Genomic DNA, 15,761 nt, shown 5'->3' on the forward strand with positions numbered 1-15,761 from the left:
TTAATGCATATATCAAGGTGTCAGTCAAAGTGAACAAACAAAATCATGAATGAAAAAGTAATTCAATAATTAAAAATCATACTGACACTTTCCTGTGTTTGGATTTGCACTTTAATGACCTAATTGAGGTAGCATAATAAGTAATAAAGTTATGTTTTGATTACAGTTGAAGATATATACAAAATTTAAAGCAATTGTTTTCATATCAGACAGAACCACTGTTGAAACCATTATTGTATTGCCCAGGTTCTTGGGGATACTGGGTTACCCCATAAGAAGTTTTCTTGCTTCAGTTTTCGCCGGTTCTGGTAGCATGTCGACGTAGGGGGAGATATCTACCACATTTGCCTGTCGTATCTCCCTAATATCGCTAGGGAGTTCGCAGCTCTTACAGTGGTTGCTGCCATCGTGGAGATCTTCTTCCCGATGGAGTCTAAACGCCTGCTATCTCTATCAGGTGGAGCCGAAATAGGTGAAGAGGGGTTCCTGGCCTGTGCTTGCGCCGTTTGAGCAATGACCGAATCAGCCTTAGGTTGCCCTATTAGGCATGCAGGAGAATTGTCCGGTGCCTTGTACTTTTTGTCTAAGCGGGGCAATTCAGCCGGAAGGGTGTAACCATAATCTTTAAACCCTCGTTCCATATGAAGTCAATGATGGGAATCGTTTGGACTTGCCTTCGCGGCTGATAGTTAAAATCATTAAAAAAAGCACTCTTCTTTCTTTGTTTCCATCGGGATTAGGAATCTTTTAGTCGCTCTTCCCATTAGGAGATGGAAACCTCTGATGTCTACTGGAAGTGAATTAGCCGCAGCTGGAGCCGAAGGTGACGGTGTCTGAATTTGGTAGCCATCCCACTCCGACAGACTAGATTGGTCATCCACCTCTCCTTCCTCTCTATCCTCATCCGTGGTGTTCACTTCCTGAGATTGATGAGATGGCGCTGGAGAAGGTGGTCTTGGAGATATGAACGTGAATGTAGAGGCCTGAGGCATCGGAGTGGATGGGAGAGATGCTGCCGACTGATGGAGGAAAACGACTATAGTAATCGTCTAACATGTATTGTAAATTATTAAGAAGGGCCAAAGGCATTTGTGTTGAGGGCACCGTGGTAGGAGCTTGACAGATTCAGAGAACTGTTCCTCCTCTGGATTTTCCTTTTGATATTTAATAAGTAATTCAGATGGACTAATAGCAGTGCGGAATCTGTTGTCTACATTGATTGCTCTTCATCTTCATCTGTATCCAACAATTGGTCAGGCAACTTAAGTGATGATAGAGTTTGTAATGATGAACCACGTCTCTCAAGCAGAGAAGGTGATAAAATCGGTTGGGCAAAAGAGGTTGTAGATGGTGTAGAAGACCATACTTGTAGTGCTGTACACGTCAATAAACTTGGCGTCGAGGGTTTTGTTGTCGACGGTGCAGTCGACAGATGGTGTTGACGAGACAGTCAACTTAAGTGCTGGTGTCATCTTCGTCGACAATGATTTCGGCGACGAGGCAGTCTTAGTCAACGATGAAGCTGTCTATGAATAGGCAGTCTTCGTCGATGATGAAGCTGTAGAGGACGAGGCAGTCTTAGTCAACGGTGGGATGTTCGATGTCGAGGCAGTCTTCGTCGACGTCGAGGCATTACTAGTCGACGGTGGGCCAGTCTTCGTAGCACTCGACGGAATCTTACTTCCTTTAATAAGGGACGATGGAGCGTTGACGATGGAGGGCATTACCTTCGTCGACGAGATAGGTCTTACCACCACAGAGACCAGCGTCGACGGCTAAGAAGCGGACAACATCATCATCTTAGGCGATAAAAAGTTGGCGGTCGACGTTGAAGTGCTGTCGATGATAGACAACGATGGAACCGACGACGACTAACGGCGTAGACTTCTTCTGAGGAAAATTCTTCTTAGGAAGCCTCTTGGATGCCAACGACTTTCCAGTCCTTTTAGGGGGCGATACCTATGACGTTTTAGAAGGTGGAGAAGCCTTTTTTCTAGAAGGCAAGCTAGAGCCCTTGGAGGGCTGAGTTTTTCTCAACACCTTAGCCCCAGTGGAAGATGATCTTCCTCAGCCATCCTTTTTCTTGAGGATACAGATGAACCTGAAGCAACACTTCCCACTTCAGAAAGGGAGTTGTCCTGGTCTTTAATCTTCTGTAGCCACAGAAGAAGGCGTCCTTCCCTGTCCCTGGGGGTCTTTTGAGGGAAGGTCCTACAGATTTTACACTTTCTCACCTCATAATCAGGATAAAGGCAGTAGATGCACTTTTTGTGGGGATCTTCTTTAAAAAGCCGAGGCTTTCCACAGGATTCACAAGGCCTGAAGAGAGATTTTTCATAAGACATCTTGGATGAAGAAATTCAGTCAGAAAAGTGAAGTACTGAGCAGCGCTCAGAGAGACTCCCTTCACACGAGGTGCGGTAGGAAATCTGAGAGCCTGAGCCTCCGGGGAGAACATTCTGGTGGGTGCTGTCGCCTGATTGGCTGCAGTTTGGTCTATAAAAAATGTCTAGGATGGTCATGAGTGTGGAAGTTTTTACTCTTGTAGCTTAGGGCTACTTTACTTCCTGGTTTGTTATTACCAAGGTTTTTGGGTATTATGTGCATATTATTGCTTTTTATGTACCGTGGGACTCCCCCTCCAACGACGGGGTATGATTCAGGCATGTGAATCTATGAAAGACACCCCAATAATAAAGAGGTGCTGTCTAGGCGCAGATCCGGAAGGCTTTATCTGTGCTTTCAGTGCCAAGCCAGAGGGCGAGGCATTCAAAGCAGAGTCTCAGTGCCTACCATGGCCGGATGACAGTGGTGGCCCAGAAGCCATTTATTTCAAAGAAGTAGGTTTTTGTCTGGGAAAACTGGTTTGGGTATTCACGTCATCATGACCAGCCGTAAAATCATGGAACTCCAGATCGATTTGAAGTTCAGAGTCTTTCTTCAAATGACAAGGCCTCTTCTTCGGCAGCTTATTCATCCATGTTTTCTTGTTGTTTGATATCTTTTTGGCCAAAGATATCAGGGGGTTTTTCAGTTTCTGAATTTCTCTACGTCAGGCCAGACGGTCCCGCAAAGGTCTTTTTAAGACCAAAAAGACAGCAGTCGCACTCTTCTTTGTGCTCTGAAAATGAGCACAAATTGCAAAACTGAAGCAGCACAGAAGGCGGAAGTGAAACAAAGGGTGGAAGTCTGTTCCATCAGCTTCTGTTGATGGAGTTGGTATGCAGTAGAAGGTAACCTGGATGACTAGGCCCGAAGGCCGCAGGTGGGGTATTCAGACCAGATGAGTGAATTCTTCTGAATTTTGATTTGTGATGGATAGAAAACCTGTTCGAAACAATAACGACTAGGGCAGAATGGATTGCGCACCCAAAGGATCCCAAAGAATAGTCTCAAACTAAAGCAGCGAAATAAGTGTCCAAAACCAATGGCGGAAAACAAACAATCTACCAATGGAGTCTATGACCATGTGCACTATTACCAAGAGGAGTCGTCACCTTACCTTGTGACTCTTAAGACTTCTTCAGGGGAAAAAAATACTTGCAGACATCCGGACCCAACACTGGATAACAGGAGTATGCAAAGCATGGGTATCTACAGCACACGTCTTAAACACTATTATTGTAACTATGATGGATACAGGAGATAGTCCTTAATACCTCTTGAAGACCAGATGTGCAAGGAAAGATAAGGCAGGTCATAAAAAAATATTGGTTATCAATACACAAGTCTCATAGCCCCACTTGATGAATCGAAGGTTGCAATCACAATCTGCAATATGAGTAGATTTGAAAATGCTAAGGTTTCTTAAAAGTATAAGTATCACAATTATAGTCCTGAAAAAAAAGACAGGATTTGAGTCAATAATCTGTATGTTTAACCTTATGGCATGAAAGGTGTGTAATTTCACAGCAGAAAAGAGAAAAAAAGACTATGCAGACATTTACCAAAAGGAATACAGTGCATACGAGGCTGCATTAAAACATGAACACAAAAATGTCTATTACCCTCACTCTTCAAAAAACAAAGGAAGCAGAAGAGATATGGTTTGGCTGTTTGTAAAAAGAATGGCTGAATAAGGACAGTAACAGATGCAACCAGAGTATATGCAAAGGGCTGCCAAATTACAATAAATAGCAGCTAAGGAGGGAGGCTCCCAAGTGTGAAACAATATGCTGCATAGGTTAGGCATAGTGTGCTCAGTATTAACGTAAAACAATAATAAAACAAAGGCTCAATGTATGAGACCCAAGAATTCCACACAACCAAACTGAGACGAAGGGACGACAGTTCAAGAGGTAAAGCTTGTGCAGATTAAATGTACTGCTGCGTTAGCATTTATAAAGAAAAGGACAGGTTTCAAATTTGAAGATTCAATTGAAGGCTGTGAATAAAAAAGGTCTGGGAATGCACTGAAGATTGCAAATCAGATGTGAGAGGAACTGTCCATTGTAAGTGAGGAGTTTAATTATGAGAGTGAATTAAACAATCTTTAACAGTCCGAAATTTGCCAATAAAAGTCTAGGGATTGTGATCTCTGAAAAAGAATTGGCTGTACCCCGGCCCAAATATACCTTACGTTTTACAACACCCTCCAACAGAGGACACCTACCTCTCTCCTCTCGTCGGAAATCATCCCTGGGGGATTCAGTCCACCTGTCCCTGTCGTCACGCCGCTCTGATCGATCACCATAGCGGTCTCCACCGCCCCTGAAATCATCCCTCTTCTCATAGTCCTGCCGGTAGCCAGTGCCAAAGGCTCTCCGACTGCCCCGGGAGTCGTCAAATCCTCCCCCGCCTGAGAACAACAACAGACATCAGGGTTCCACAGCCTGTGATTGGCTCACAGCATTGCATCATACACCAAAGGATATGTCAAGAGGACAGCCACATGCAGATCGGCAAACGGAGCCATATGAGATTGGCAAGGGTTATGCCAGGGACAATTACCAGAAAATAAAAGCACACAATTCAAAGCAGATATAGACAATTTACTACCACCACCCCAATTCTGCAATACCTATGTAATTCAGAAATACTCTGCAATTATTATACATGCTGTATACTGCCTAGAATAAATAGCATCACCTCACTTACAAAGACATACCCTCCAAACAGCAGTGCTCTGAATCTTCAAAACAAGTCAAGGGGAAATGCTTCATCAGTATACATTATAAAAAGCAAACTAAAGAACCTCTGGTGCCTCTAGCCCATACACCCCTGATCCGGAGAGGCAGAACATAGACTTCAGAAACCACTATAAACTCTGCAAAGCCTGGCACATAGATCAATATACCGCCCACCCATGTCACAAGAACCAATCACATTCCAGCACCAAAATAGGTCTCTTCTGAAGACCTCAATTACAATACAGCTACTGCTTAATATTTACCATCTTTTTATAGTTAAACAAGTATTTTTTTGGAATCGGTCAAAAATTTGATAGCAAAGCCAAGAGAAACAATGAACCTGTACACCTACCCAAGTCCAGTTCTAGATTAGTGGTGACAAAACATGATGGATAATCTGCAATACAATTATGAAGAAATACTAGCAGTAAGATACTCCTCCATATTCTGCTCTGAAACCACAACACCAAGCTATGCTAATTGAACAGTACATTCTGACTGCTTAGAGTGCAATGGATTGGAGAGAGATGGAGTGGAAAGGAGGGATTGAGTCAGGAATTGTATTTGGCCGTATGAGGGTCATGGACACGGATTACCATGGTCACGTTTCAAGGCCCTGAATGGATCCCAGTGTAGCAAGAATAAAGCACACACAAAGGGCCTATAAGTCAGTCATTCAAATGCACTCGCCCCATCCAAAGGGCACGTACATTATAGTTAAGGAGACAAAAAAAAAACTTGTAAAATAAACAGACCTCATTGAAGGAATCTAATTCCCAGAAGATAAAAAGGTTAAAGCTTGCAAAGACAGAAATACAAGCACTCCGTAAAAGAGAAAGAAAAGTACAGACTAAAAACCAGGGTCCAAAAATATACTTATGTGGTCTCTACACTAGTGCTAGACTTCAAATACTACTCTGTGGTTAAAAAAACGAAGTATTGGTGCATGAGCCCTGTACCCCTACAGTGTCTAAGTCCATCCTTAGACATTGTAAGTGCAGTGCTGCCATGAAGAGTAAATGGTGATGGGAGTTTGTCATTACAAACTCCAAAGCACTATAATGGCTGCACTGAAAGCTGAGAAGTTTGGCACCAAACTTCTCAGCACATTAAACCCACACGTGGGATTTAATGAAAAATGCACGCAGAGGGTATCTTAGATATGGCCCTTGAAAAACGACCTACCACTAGTGTCCAGGCTGAGTGGCTGCTTTCAGCTGCCACCACCAGACATGTTTCTAGACCCCTGGGTCGAGAGCCTGCTGCTCTCGGGGGCCTGAAACAATGCACATCCTGGGTAAAGGTGCCAAGCCTCCTCCCCCAGGACGGGCAGGGTCCACGAAGGGGAAGCTTCGAAGGCTTACCGACTTTGTGAGCTTCCCCGGGCCACTTGCTGCTTTCAGCAACAGGTTCCCACTGCTTCTGACCACCACTTCGGGCGGGAGAACCGGCGGGAAGAACAGGTGAGGAAGAGGAATGTGCCCATCTTTGCCAACTCCACCCCTCAGGTGGGGAGGTTAGGTGAAGCACAACTCTCAGTCCCCGTCATCTTGCAGATGGGTGTGACCCGCGAACCAGGGAAAGGCTTATGCCCCTTCCACTGGAGGGTGCCATAATCGGGGGTGTTCCCACCCCAGGGAAGGGACCCACTGGTCCCAACCTTTTAACTACCTGTAACGCCCCTAAATCTAGCATGGAGGGGCACCCCTGAACATTGCTTCCTCAGACAAGTACCTGCAAGGCCTGTCCCCACCTTGAACCTGCTCCAGCGAAATCCCCAAGTTTCCTGCAGCCAGCAACCTCCACATACCCGGAGTACCTGCCTGCCTTTAAACACAAAGACTGTCTCCTGTGAACACCGGATTTGTTCAAACAGATTCCATTTCCGCAAGGCTCTGCAGGTCTACACCACTCTGCACTAGACGCCCACAGCCAGAGTTAGAGTGGCCCAACACTAAGAGGAGGTCCCCCCGACTATTCTGACCGTGATCTGGCGACCCCTGATCTGCCTCAAGTCTCCAGCCGATGCCTGCAGCCTCAAACTGGAAGGTCCCCCCCAACCGCGACCAGGAGCTAGTAAGAAGATCTGACCCTAAAAGGCACCCATGCACCCTGATGCACCACGGCCTTGGATGGACCAACCGACAGTGCCTAACCAATCCCCCAGATCCCAACTTACCTCTCTGAGTAGTGGTCGCACCCAGAAAACCTTCCCCGAGCCTGCTGTGCTTTTGAAAACCAGAGACTCCCCACTGAAAGCTACCGGGTTTTCGATGCCAAAACAGCACTCTGCACCTGGCCGCCCCAGTGCCGCTTAGGGTGCAACTTTTGTGCTGGCCTAAACCCCCATTTGCCTTGAGCTTCAGTCCAGGAGCTTTGCTCCCACAACCCAGTGACCTGCTCGTCAGCACCCCCACTGGATAACATTGGGCCTCAGCACTCTGCAGCCAGCCTACCTAGTGCCGCTGAGGGTGTAACAAGAGTGCATCCTTGACCCTGGGGGACCCAGGAGTCTAACCCCAGAACACCAACTCCCACAACAATTTACTTGTCTTTAAACCGATAACACTATTTATTTTCCTCCATAGGATAACATTGACTGTTTTTCTATGAAAAGTTTCGAAGTGTGGAGTTGGAAAACCTTAAGAAATTCTTTAAAATTGTACTAACAAAAACTATTTTACTTAACTGTTTACATGAAATGTCCCAGTGTAAGATCCAGGTATCTACTGGTCATTTTACTAAAACGCCTATTCAAAGTATACGTACTGTACTGTATTTACAAAGCATTGCATTTCTCAGTAACAATATTGTAAGTTAAAACAAAGTGCATATACAATTACAATCAAAACTGTATTACAACTGTATATTTACTGCAAAGTATTTATCACTTACCTGTGCCTCGCTTGCTTGGTTCTAGGAAATAAATTAACTAAAGGATAATATTACTTACACAGTAAGCATCTGTTTTTAGCATGTAGAGCTGTAGAGCCACATGCTGTGCATAGCTCGCCATCTAGTGTTGGGTCTGGATGTTTACACTTGTTTTTCTTCGAAGAAGTCTTTCCAGTCACGAGGAAGGAGACTCCTCATTTCGGTGATAGTGTGCATGGGCATCGACTCCATTGTTCGCCGCAGAAGGTGAGAATGGAGTATTAGTAGTAAAGAATAGAGATGTCCATGCGTATGTATGTAAACTAAATAGAGAGCTGCAGCAGCTATAGGTATCCGGGGAGGTGGGTGGGCGCATGTGGCTCTACATGCTAAGAACAGATGCTTACTGGGTAACATTATCCATTCGTGGCATGTGAACTGCAGATCACATGCTGTGCATATATTACATAGCAGTATCCTCCCAAAGCTTTGGATAACCTGTAGCTGTGGGAGCGGTCTGAAATAGTGTTTTAAGTACGGCTTTACCCACATTGGCTTGTTGTCTTGCTGACACATCTACACAATGTTTAGTGAATGTGTGAGGTGTAGACCATGTTGCAGCTGTGCAAATGTCAGCAATGGGAAGATTTCCTAAAAAACCATAGTGGCCCCTAGCTTACGAGTGGAATGTGCCCTAGGAGATAAGGTTAGAGTTCTTTGCTATTGCATAGCAGGTTTGAATGCATTTAACAATCCACCTTGCAATGCCTGATTTTGAGATAGGATTGCATTTGTGTGGTGGCACAAAAGCAAAAAAGTTGTTTGGTTTTACAAAAAGATTGTGCTTTCAATGTAGTACAAGAAAGAATGCTTTTCTAACCTCGAAGGCGTGTAGAGCTCTTTCTGCAACTGTATCTAGTTGAGGAAAGAATACGGGTAATTCTACAGACTGATTTATGTGAAATGCAGATATGGCCTTAGGCAAAAATTTAGGATTAGTACGAAGAGCCACTTTGTCTTGGTGTAGCTTCGTAAAAAGGTTCTTGTAGGAGTAATGCATGTAATTCACTCACTCTCAATGATGTGATCGCAATGAGGAAAACTGTTTCCAAGATGCACTGTAGTTTGCATTTGTGCATGGGTTCAAAAGGTGGGCCCATTAACCTTGAAAGGACTATATTAATATTCCACAGTGGAGCTGGTGGAAGTTTTGGTGGTATGACTCTTTAGTCCTTCCATGAAAGCTTTGATCACAGGTACTCCAAACAACAACACATGCTGTCTATTTTGGAGATATGCAACCATTGCTGCTAGGTGTAGTCTAACTGAGGTATAAGCAAACACAAATTAATGCAAATGTAACGAAAAGCATATGATGTTTTGTATGGAAGCATCAAGAGGGTTGATGTGATTGTTACCACAGTAGATGACAAATCTCTTCCACTTAAATACATAGCAGGCCCTTGTGGTATGACTTCTAGCTTCCTCAATGATATTCATACAATCAGGTGCGAGTACCCACATTTTAAGATTTCAGGAGCCAGATCGTGAGGTTCAGTTGTTTGGGATCTGGGTGTCTGATTTCTCCATGGCTCTGTGTGAGGAGACTGGAGGTTAAATGCAGCTTTTGGTGCGGAACCAGGGATAGCTCCAACAGGGTTGTGAACCAAGATTGCCGTGCCCATGTGGGAGCTACTAGGATTAGTGTGAGAGATGTTTGCCTTAGCTTCTGAACCACTAATGGAATGAGTGGGAGAGGCGGAAAAGCATAGGCAAATATCCTAGACCAGTTCATCCATAGTGCATTGCCCTTGGATTGTGGGTGTGAGTACCTGGATGTGAAGCTTTGCATTTTGGTATGTGGCGAACAGGTCAATGTGAGGGACTCCCCAACGTCGAAAGTATGGAAGGAGAACCTGAGGGTGGAGTTCCCATTCGTGTATTTGCGGTCTTTGCCTGCTGACATCTGCAATCTGGTTGTTGACTCCTGGGAGGTGTTCTGATAGGAGATAAAGTTTGTGGTGAATGGCCCAACCCTAAATGTCTTGGGCTAAGGGAGACAGAGTGTGTAAACCAAACGTCAAACCCCCACCCCCCTGTTTTTGCATGTAATACATAGCTGTCATGTCTGTTCGAATTAGGACAGCTTTGCCCTCTAGGTGTGGAGTTTCCTTTGTAGTGGGCCTTGGGTGTTGATGCCGAGGTGCGTGCGCAAATACTTAACTCACACCGCCTCCAAGTTTAGCCTTGCTGTTTGCGCCACGTTACCTAGAGGGTGAGCAGGGGTTATCTTGGCGTGTAACTCCCTTGCCCTGACTTGGGAGTGGTGGTCTCTGACTGACTTTGGCGCAAGCCCTGGCCAGCCAGGGATCCCATTTCTAACAGTGAAGATGACAATTAGTAATACAAAATGCACATGCATCCTTTGTGATGATTTATTCCAATTCCGCAAAATTGAAGCAGTCACCCACTGGTTTTCAGATCGTAAAATAATCTCGTCAGTCTCCCTCCCTCATATTTGTTATCACAGTCTGGAAAGGCTAGATCACAGGATGAAAATGCAATCCAGCCTAAATTAGTTTTAAAACTTTCATAGATAGGTTTTCAGATGGAATACATTCCATTTTAAGTTGCCCAGCTTAACCTTAACTCCTTTACCTCGATCATCCCTACGATCTCTATCATCATAGCGATCCCGTGGTGCTCTGTCAAACCCTTCTCGACGTGGACCATCTCGAAATCGATCAGACTCATACCGGTCACTTTTATACCCTGGAGAATGGGAAGAAAACAAAAAGTAAAAACAAGGTGACCAAAACCATGCAGTTAAGTCACAGGCATATCTTTTCCTAAAGGAAAATACTTAATCATAAGCGGTCTACCACATTTACCCCATAGGTAAGAGGTGCAACAGATGGTGACTTGCCAGGTAGGCATGTGGCTGTAGGAGTGAAGGATGAAGGAGCCAAAGCATTGGCATAGGAGAAAAATTCAAAACACAGGAAAACATACAAAACAGTGTGCGCAGAGGAAGCATATAGAAAAGAAACTGGTACACCGAAACAGGCCAGAAAGGTCCAGAATTACTAAACCATCCATTTTAAACTCTGCACCTGCATTTGTGTAGTAAGACTGGACACAAAGTGTGTTCAGGACCTCCATGGAAACGGTCTAATCTGGATTAGTTTAAGATACTGTGGTATCAGCATCAACTCAAGCCTGTGTGCTTCTCATATGCTGATGCACCAGTTTACTTCCTCAGTAGATCATGGCATACACTACAGACGCACACCAAAAAAATTAAATCTATACTCTTTGCTGCAGAACCAATTACTCGGATTCTGAAATAAAAAAGGCCTGTTTGGTCCTTTGTCATGTGTTCTTGCATGCAGGTCACTTCTGCTCACTAGATTGCAGTGACAATAGCATGATAGCTAAAACTGGCATTAAGCTCCATAACACCAACACCATGTGTGATGCAATTGGTTTACTTTCTGATGAAAGAAACAATAGGAAGCATTTTTAAAGATGACATCATTTCAGCCCACTTAGTCAAGTAAGGATTAGCGCTTTAGCCTCTTAAAAGGTGTGTGGGCATATGACACGGACACCTGGACAAAAGAGAAGTCTGTAATTGAAACAGGAGATGAATGATCCCATACAAGGTTTATACATGTGTGGTGAAAGGTAACTACCATTCCAGAGATGGATGTGACACTCCAGTGATGGATGCACTAAACTTGTTCTGAGCAGAAATGCCTTATAAAGACACAAAGAAATAAGTGCTCAACTGAGTCTGTAAATATTTGGACAAGGGCACAAGCTCACATTCCTACACCGGACTGTGTATGGGCGCAGTGTTTCACTGTACTATGTGTTTTGCTCCTAATGATTTTTTATAATTGTGCATATCAGATTTAGAGCATGCATAACCAGGATGCAGTTTTTCACCTTTACTATGGATTATAGAGCGAAACCTTAGCTGAAGTCTGAACACACTCTACAATACTGCGACCTTGTGGTCTCCACATTCCATTTCACAGGTGAGATGCTTTCAGCAGAAGGCTTTTCTTTCCCTAAACTTACGGTCTCCAAAGCCATCATCGCTTCTTCGTGGAGGATCGTCCGGAGTATCGGAAGTCGGTCGCGCCCTCCAATCTGAGGAGTCCGTCTTATCAGAATCACGATTCCGGTCTCGGTCCCTGCCTCCAAAAGAGCCATCTCTATCTGCAACAGAAATGGAAAATAATCGGTGTGTGATTTGAGGAGATAAGTGACGTTTAGAGAAATATATAGGAGGAAAGCACAAGTTACTACTTGTGTAACGATATATCTGTAAGAGACATTAGTTAGTGATAGATTCCTTACCTTAGAATAATCCCCAGGCGTCAGACTGGATCTGGAAAGTTTTGCTTAGCAGTACCCCTGCGCGTCGGTAGGTGGCGTAGTGTGGCTCCGGGTCCGTCACTGGCATTGTAAGCGCCGAGATGACGTCACAGACTACTTGCAGACGTCAGCTCTGTACACGACTTTCCGTGCCGAAACGCAGAGCCATGCAAGATACTGACCAGTGGTTCATAAAACTAGGGCCCTAACAGGGAATGACCTTAACTCTAGTAATCAGTTCGCAGAACGGGGAGGATGGGTTGGGCGGTAAGGAATCTATCACTAACTTACAGATCTATCGTTACACAAGTAGTAACTTGTGCATCTGAAAGACTGTTTGTGATAGATTCCTTACCTTAGAATACATACCCCAACAATAACAACCCCGGTGGTGGGTCTGCAAACAGGATTACACCAGAAAGTAACAGAGCACAGAACGGCCAAAGAAGCCGTATCTCCTGACCAGACTATCAAGGCAGTAGCGTTTGGTAAACGTGCGCAGCGAGGCCCACGTAGCTGCCTGACAAATGTCCTGCAGCGGAATGCTGCATCCCAAGGCAGTAGTGACTGCAGTTGCTCTGGTCAAATGACCATGCAACCCCACAGGAGGCTCCTTCATGGCCAAGGAGTAACATGCTTTGATGCACAGAAGGGCCCACCGGGAAATGGTCTGTTTGTGCACAGCCTGACCTTTTTTGGCACCCACGTAGCCAAAAAAGAGCTGATCATCCACCCGGAACTGTTGTGTACGCTGCAGATAGAAAACAAGCGCATGTTTTGGGACCAGACGGTGAAGCCTCTCCTCCCTGGAAGGATGCGGAAAGAATGTGGGCAAAGTGATGGTCTGCCCGATGTGGAAGAGCGTGACAACCTTTGGCAAGAAAGAAGGACGGGTCCTTAAAACCACCTTGTCCGGATGAACAGAAAGGAAAGTAGGTTTAGAAGAAAGAGCCTGGAGCTCACTCTCTTCTGGTAGAGGTCATAGCTACCAGGAAAGCAGTCTTCAGAGTAAGAAGACGTAAAGGACAGTTATGAAGAGGCTCAAAGGGAGCGCACATCAGAAAAGTCAAGACAAGATTGAAGTCCCATTGAGGCATTATGAAAGGCACGGGAGGAAATGTGTGTAATGCTTTTGAGAAAGCGGTTAACAACCGGGGACTTAAAAAGAGACGGCTGATCAAGAAGCCTCAGGAAGGCAGAAATGGCAGAAAGACCGTGCCCAGAGCAGAGCTGGGCCAAAGATAGGAGAAACAGAAGAACCTCAGAAAGAGGGGCCGAAAGGAGATCCACAGCCTTCGCTGTGCACCACGTCACAAATTTGTTCTATCAGCAGGCTTACATCGTTTTAGTGGAGGGACGCCTGCCTGCCAGAATGACATTACAGACTTCGGGAGGAAGGTCGAAAGCAGTCAACTGTCCCCGCTCCATCTAACGCATGAAGGTGGAGGCTGGACAGGTTCGGGTGGAGTACCGTCCCCTGCTGCTGCGACAGAAGATCCTCCCGAAGAGGCAGACTGATCGGGGGGTCGATGCTCATAGTGAGTAGCTCAGGATACCATACTCTTAGAGCCCAGTCCGGAACCTCAAGAATAACCTGGGCCAGGTCGCACCTGATCATCTTCAGCATTCTTGGCAGAAGTGGTATAGGTGGAAAGGTGTACAGTAGACCGCAGCTCCACTCGAGATGAAGTCTCTGAGCGAGTGCCGTCTTGGAAATTTCAACGCGTAGAACTGATAACATTGCGTGTTCTCTTCGGTGGCGAATAGATCTAACGAATAGTTTACCTGTGGGTGTAGTTTTGCCGCTAGAAGATCTTTCTGGATTCACTATGCTGTGCATTATTCCGCGGTCTAGTGGTTGGGTCCGGAATCGTAGCCTTTTCTTTGTGTTTTTTTTTTTCGTAGCCCAGGTGGGCGTCTACTTCCCACCTTTTGGTGTCCTTCCGTGACGTCGGCATGCTACCATCATCGGATTCTTTTTTTCTCCTTTTGTGTTTTTGCGAATCCTTGGCAATGTTCAAGTAAGTTTTTTAATCCGCTTTGTCGTTCAAGTTATCTGTTTGTGTTGACCTGGTCTTCTACCACCTGATTCTCCAGCCTCATCTTTCTGGCAGAGGTGGGTGGGTTCGCTAGTGAATCCAGAAAGATCTTCAAGCTGCAAAACTACACCGACAGGTAAGAAACTATTCGTTTTGCAGCGTGAAGCTTTCTGGATTCACTATGCTGTGCATAGACTTTGTAGCGGTTTGTTATTTTTGTGGCGGCTGGGTGGAAGAGGAGCGTTGGCTGTTGAATATATGTTGAAGCACTTTGTCCTACTTGTGCTTCCTTGTTCATTTGTATATCCACACAGTAGTGCTTAGTGAACGTGTGCACAGAGGCCCATGTTGCCGCCAGGCAAATGTCTTGAATGGGTGTGTTAGCCAGGAAGGCTATCGTTACTCCCTTTTTCCTAGTTGACTGGGCATGCGCCCCCTCCGCTAGCTCTTGGTCTACTTGTTTGAGGCAGAATTGAATAGTTTGTGCGATCCATCGTGCAATGGTCCCCTTTGTTACTGGTCTACCCAGGAAGCTGCTTGCAAATGAGACAAAGAACTGTTTCGTCTTCCTCTGTTCCTTTCTTCTTTCTATGTAGTGCATTACTGCCCTTCTAGCGTCCAGAGTGTGGAGTGCCCTCTCTGCGCTTGTGGTTGGTTTTTGAAAGAAACTTGGTATTTGAACTGTCTGGTTGATGTGAAACCTCGACACCACCTTTGGCATGAAGTGTAGGTCCGTTCTCATCACCACCCTTTCATTGTGAATTTGGATGTAGGGTTCTTGTAGCGTTAATACCTGTAGTTCGCTCACTCTGCGCAGGGAGGAGATAGCCACCAAGAAGGCGGTTTTCATAATCAGCATTTGTAGGGAAGCCTTATTAATCTGTTCAAAAGGCGCCTTCATGAGCTCTGTCAGGACTAGATTAAGGTTCCATGCTGGTAGCGGCATCCTCTTAGGAGGCGCGATCCTTTTTTCCCCTTCCATGAATCTCTTTACCATCTGTGACTTAAAGAAAAACTCTTTCCAATCTCTCCTCTTGTGTAGGCCACAATTGCTGCCAGGTGTACTCAGCGAGGATGAGCTTAGCTTTGCTTTCAGCAGGTGCATGAGGTACCTTAGCACGGTTGACTCCCTCGTCATCTTTCTTTGTAGCTTCTTGCTGCACCATTCTGTGAACCTTCTCGCCAAATAGCACCTTCGCGTGCTAGGCCTCCTTGCCTCTCGCAGTACCCGCATGGTGCTCTCCAGTAATCTCAGGTGCACAAACTCTATGTCTTCAGGAGCCATGCTGCTAGGCTGAGGCTCTCTGGTTCTGGGTGTAGTACCTCTCCGTTT

The 15,761-nt window shown here is 45.3% G+C and overlaps 1 protein-coding gene across 2 annotated transcripts in view; it reads right to left on the reverse strand.

Moving 5' to 3' along the window:
• The window catches only part of EIF4B (eukaryotic translation initiation factor 4B), a 487,202-nt gene that overhangs the window by 263,008 nt on the left and 208,433 nt on the right, over positions 1-15,761 (reverse strand). For both annotated transcript variants that reach the window (XM_086959135.1, XM_086959134.1), the window contains exons 6-8: positions 12,090-12,230; positions 10,662-10,775; positions 4,613-4,798 (exon numbers count right to left, since the gene is read on the reverse strand). In XM_086959135.1, the coding sequence (XP_086815261.1) occupies positions 4,613-4,798; positions 10,662-10,775; positions 12,090-12,230 (441 nt within the window). The remainder of the gene's footprint in view (positions 1-4,612; positions 4,799-10,661; positions 10,776-12,089; positions 12,231-15,761) is intronic.

This window comes from Lissotriton vulgaris, chromosome 1_1 (assembly GCF_964263255.1).
Source record: "Lissotriton vulgaris chromosome 1_1, aLisVul1.2, whole genome shotgun sequence".
Taxonomy (NCBI): Eukaryota; Metazoa; Chordata; class Amphibia; order Caudata; family Salamandridae; genus Lissotriton; species Lissotriton vulgaris.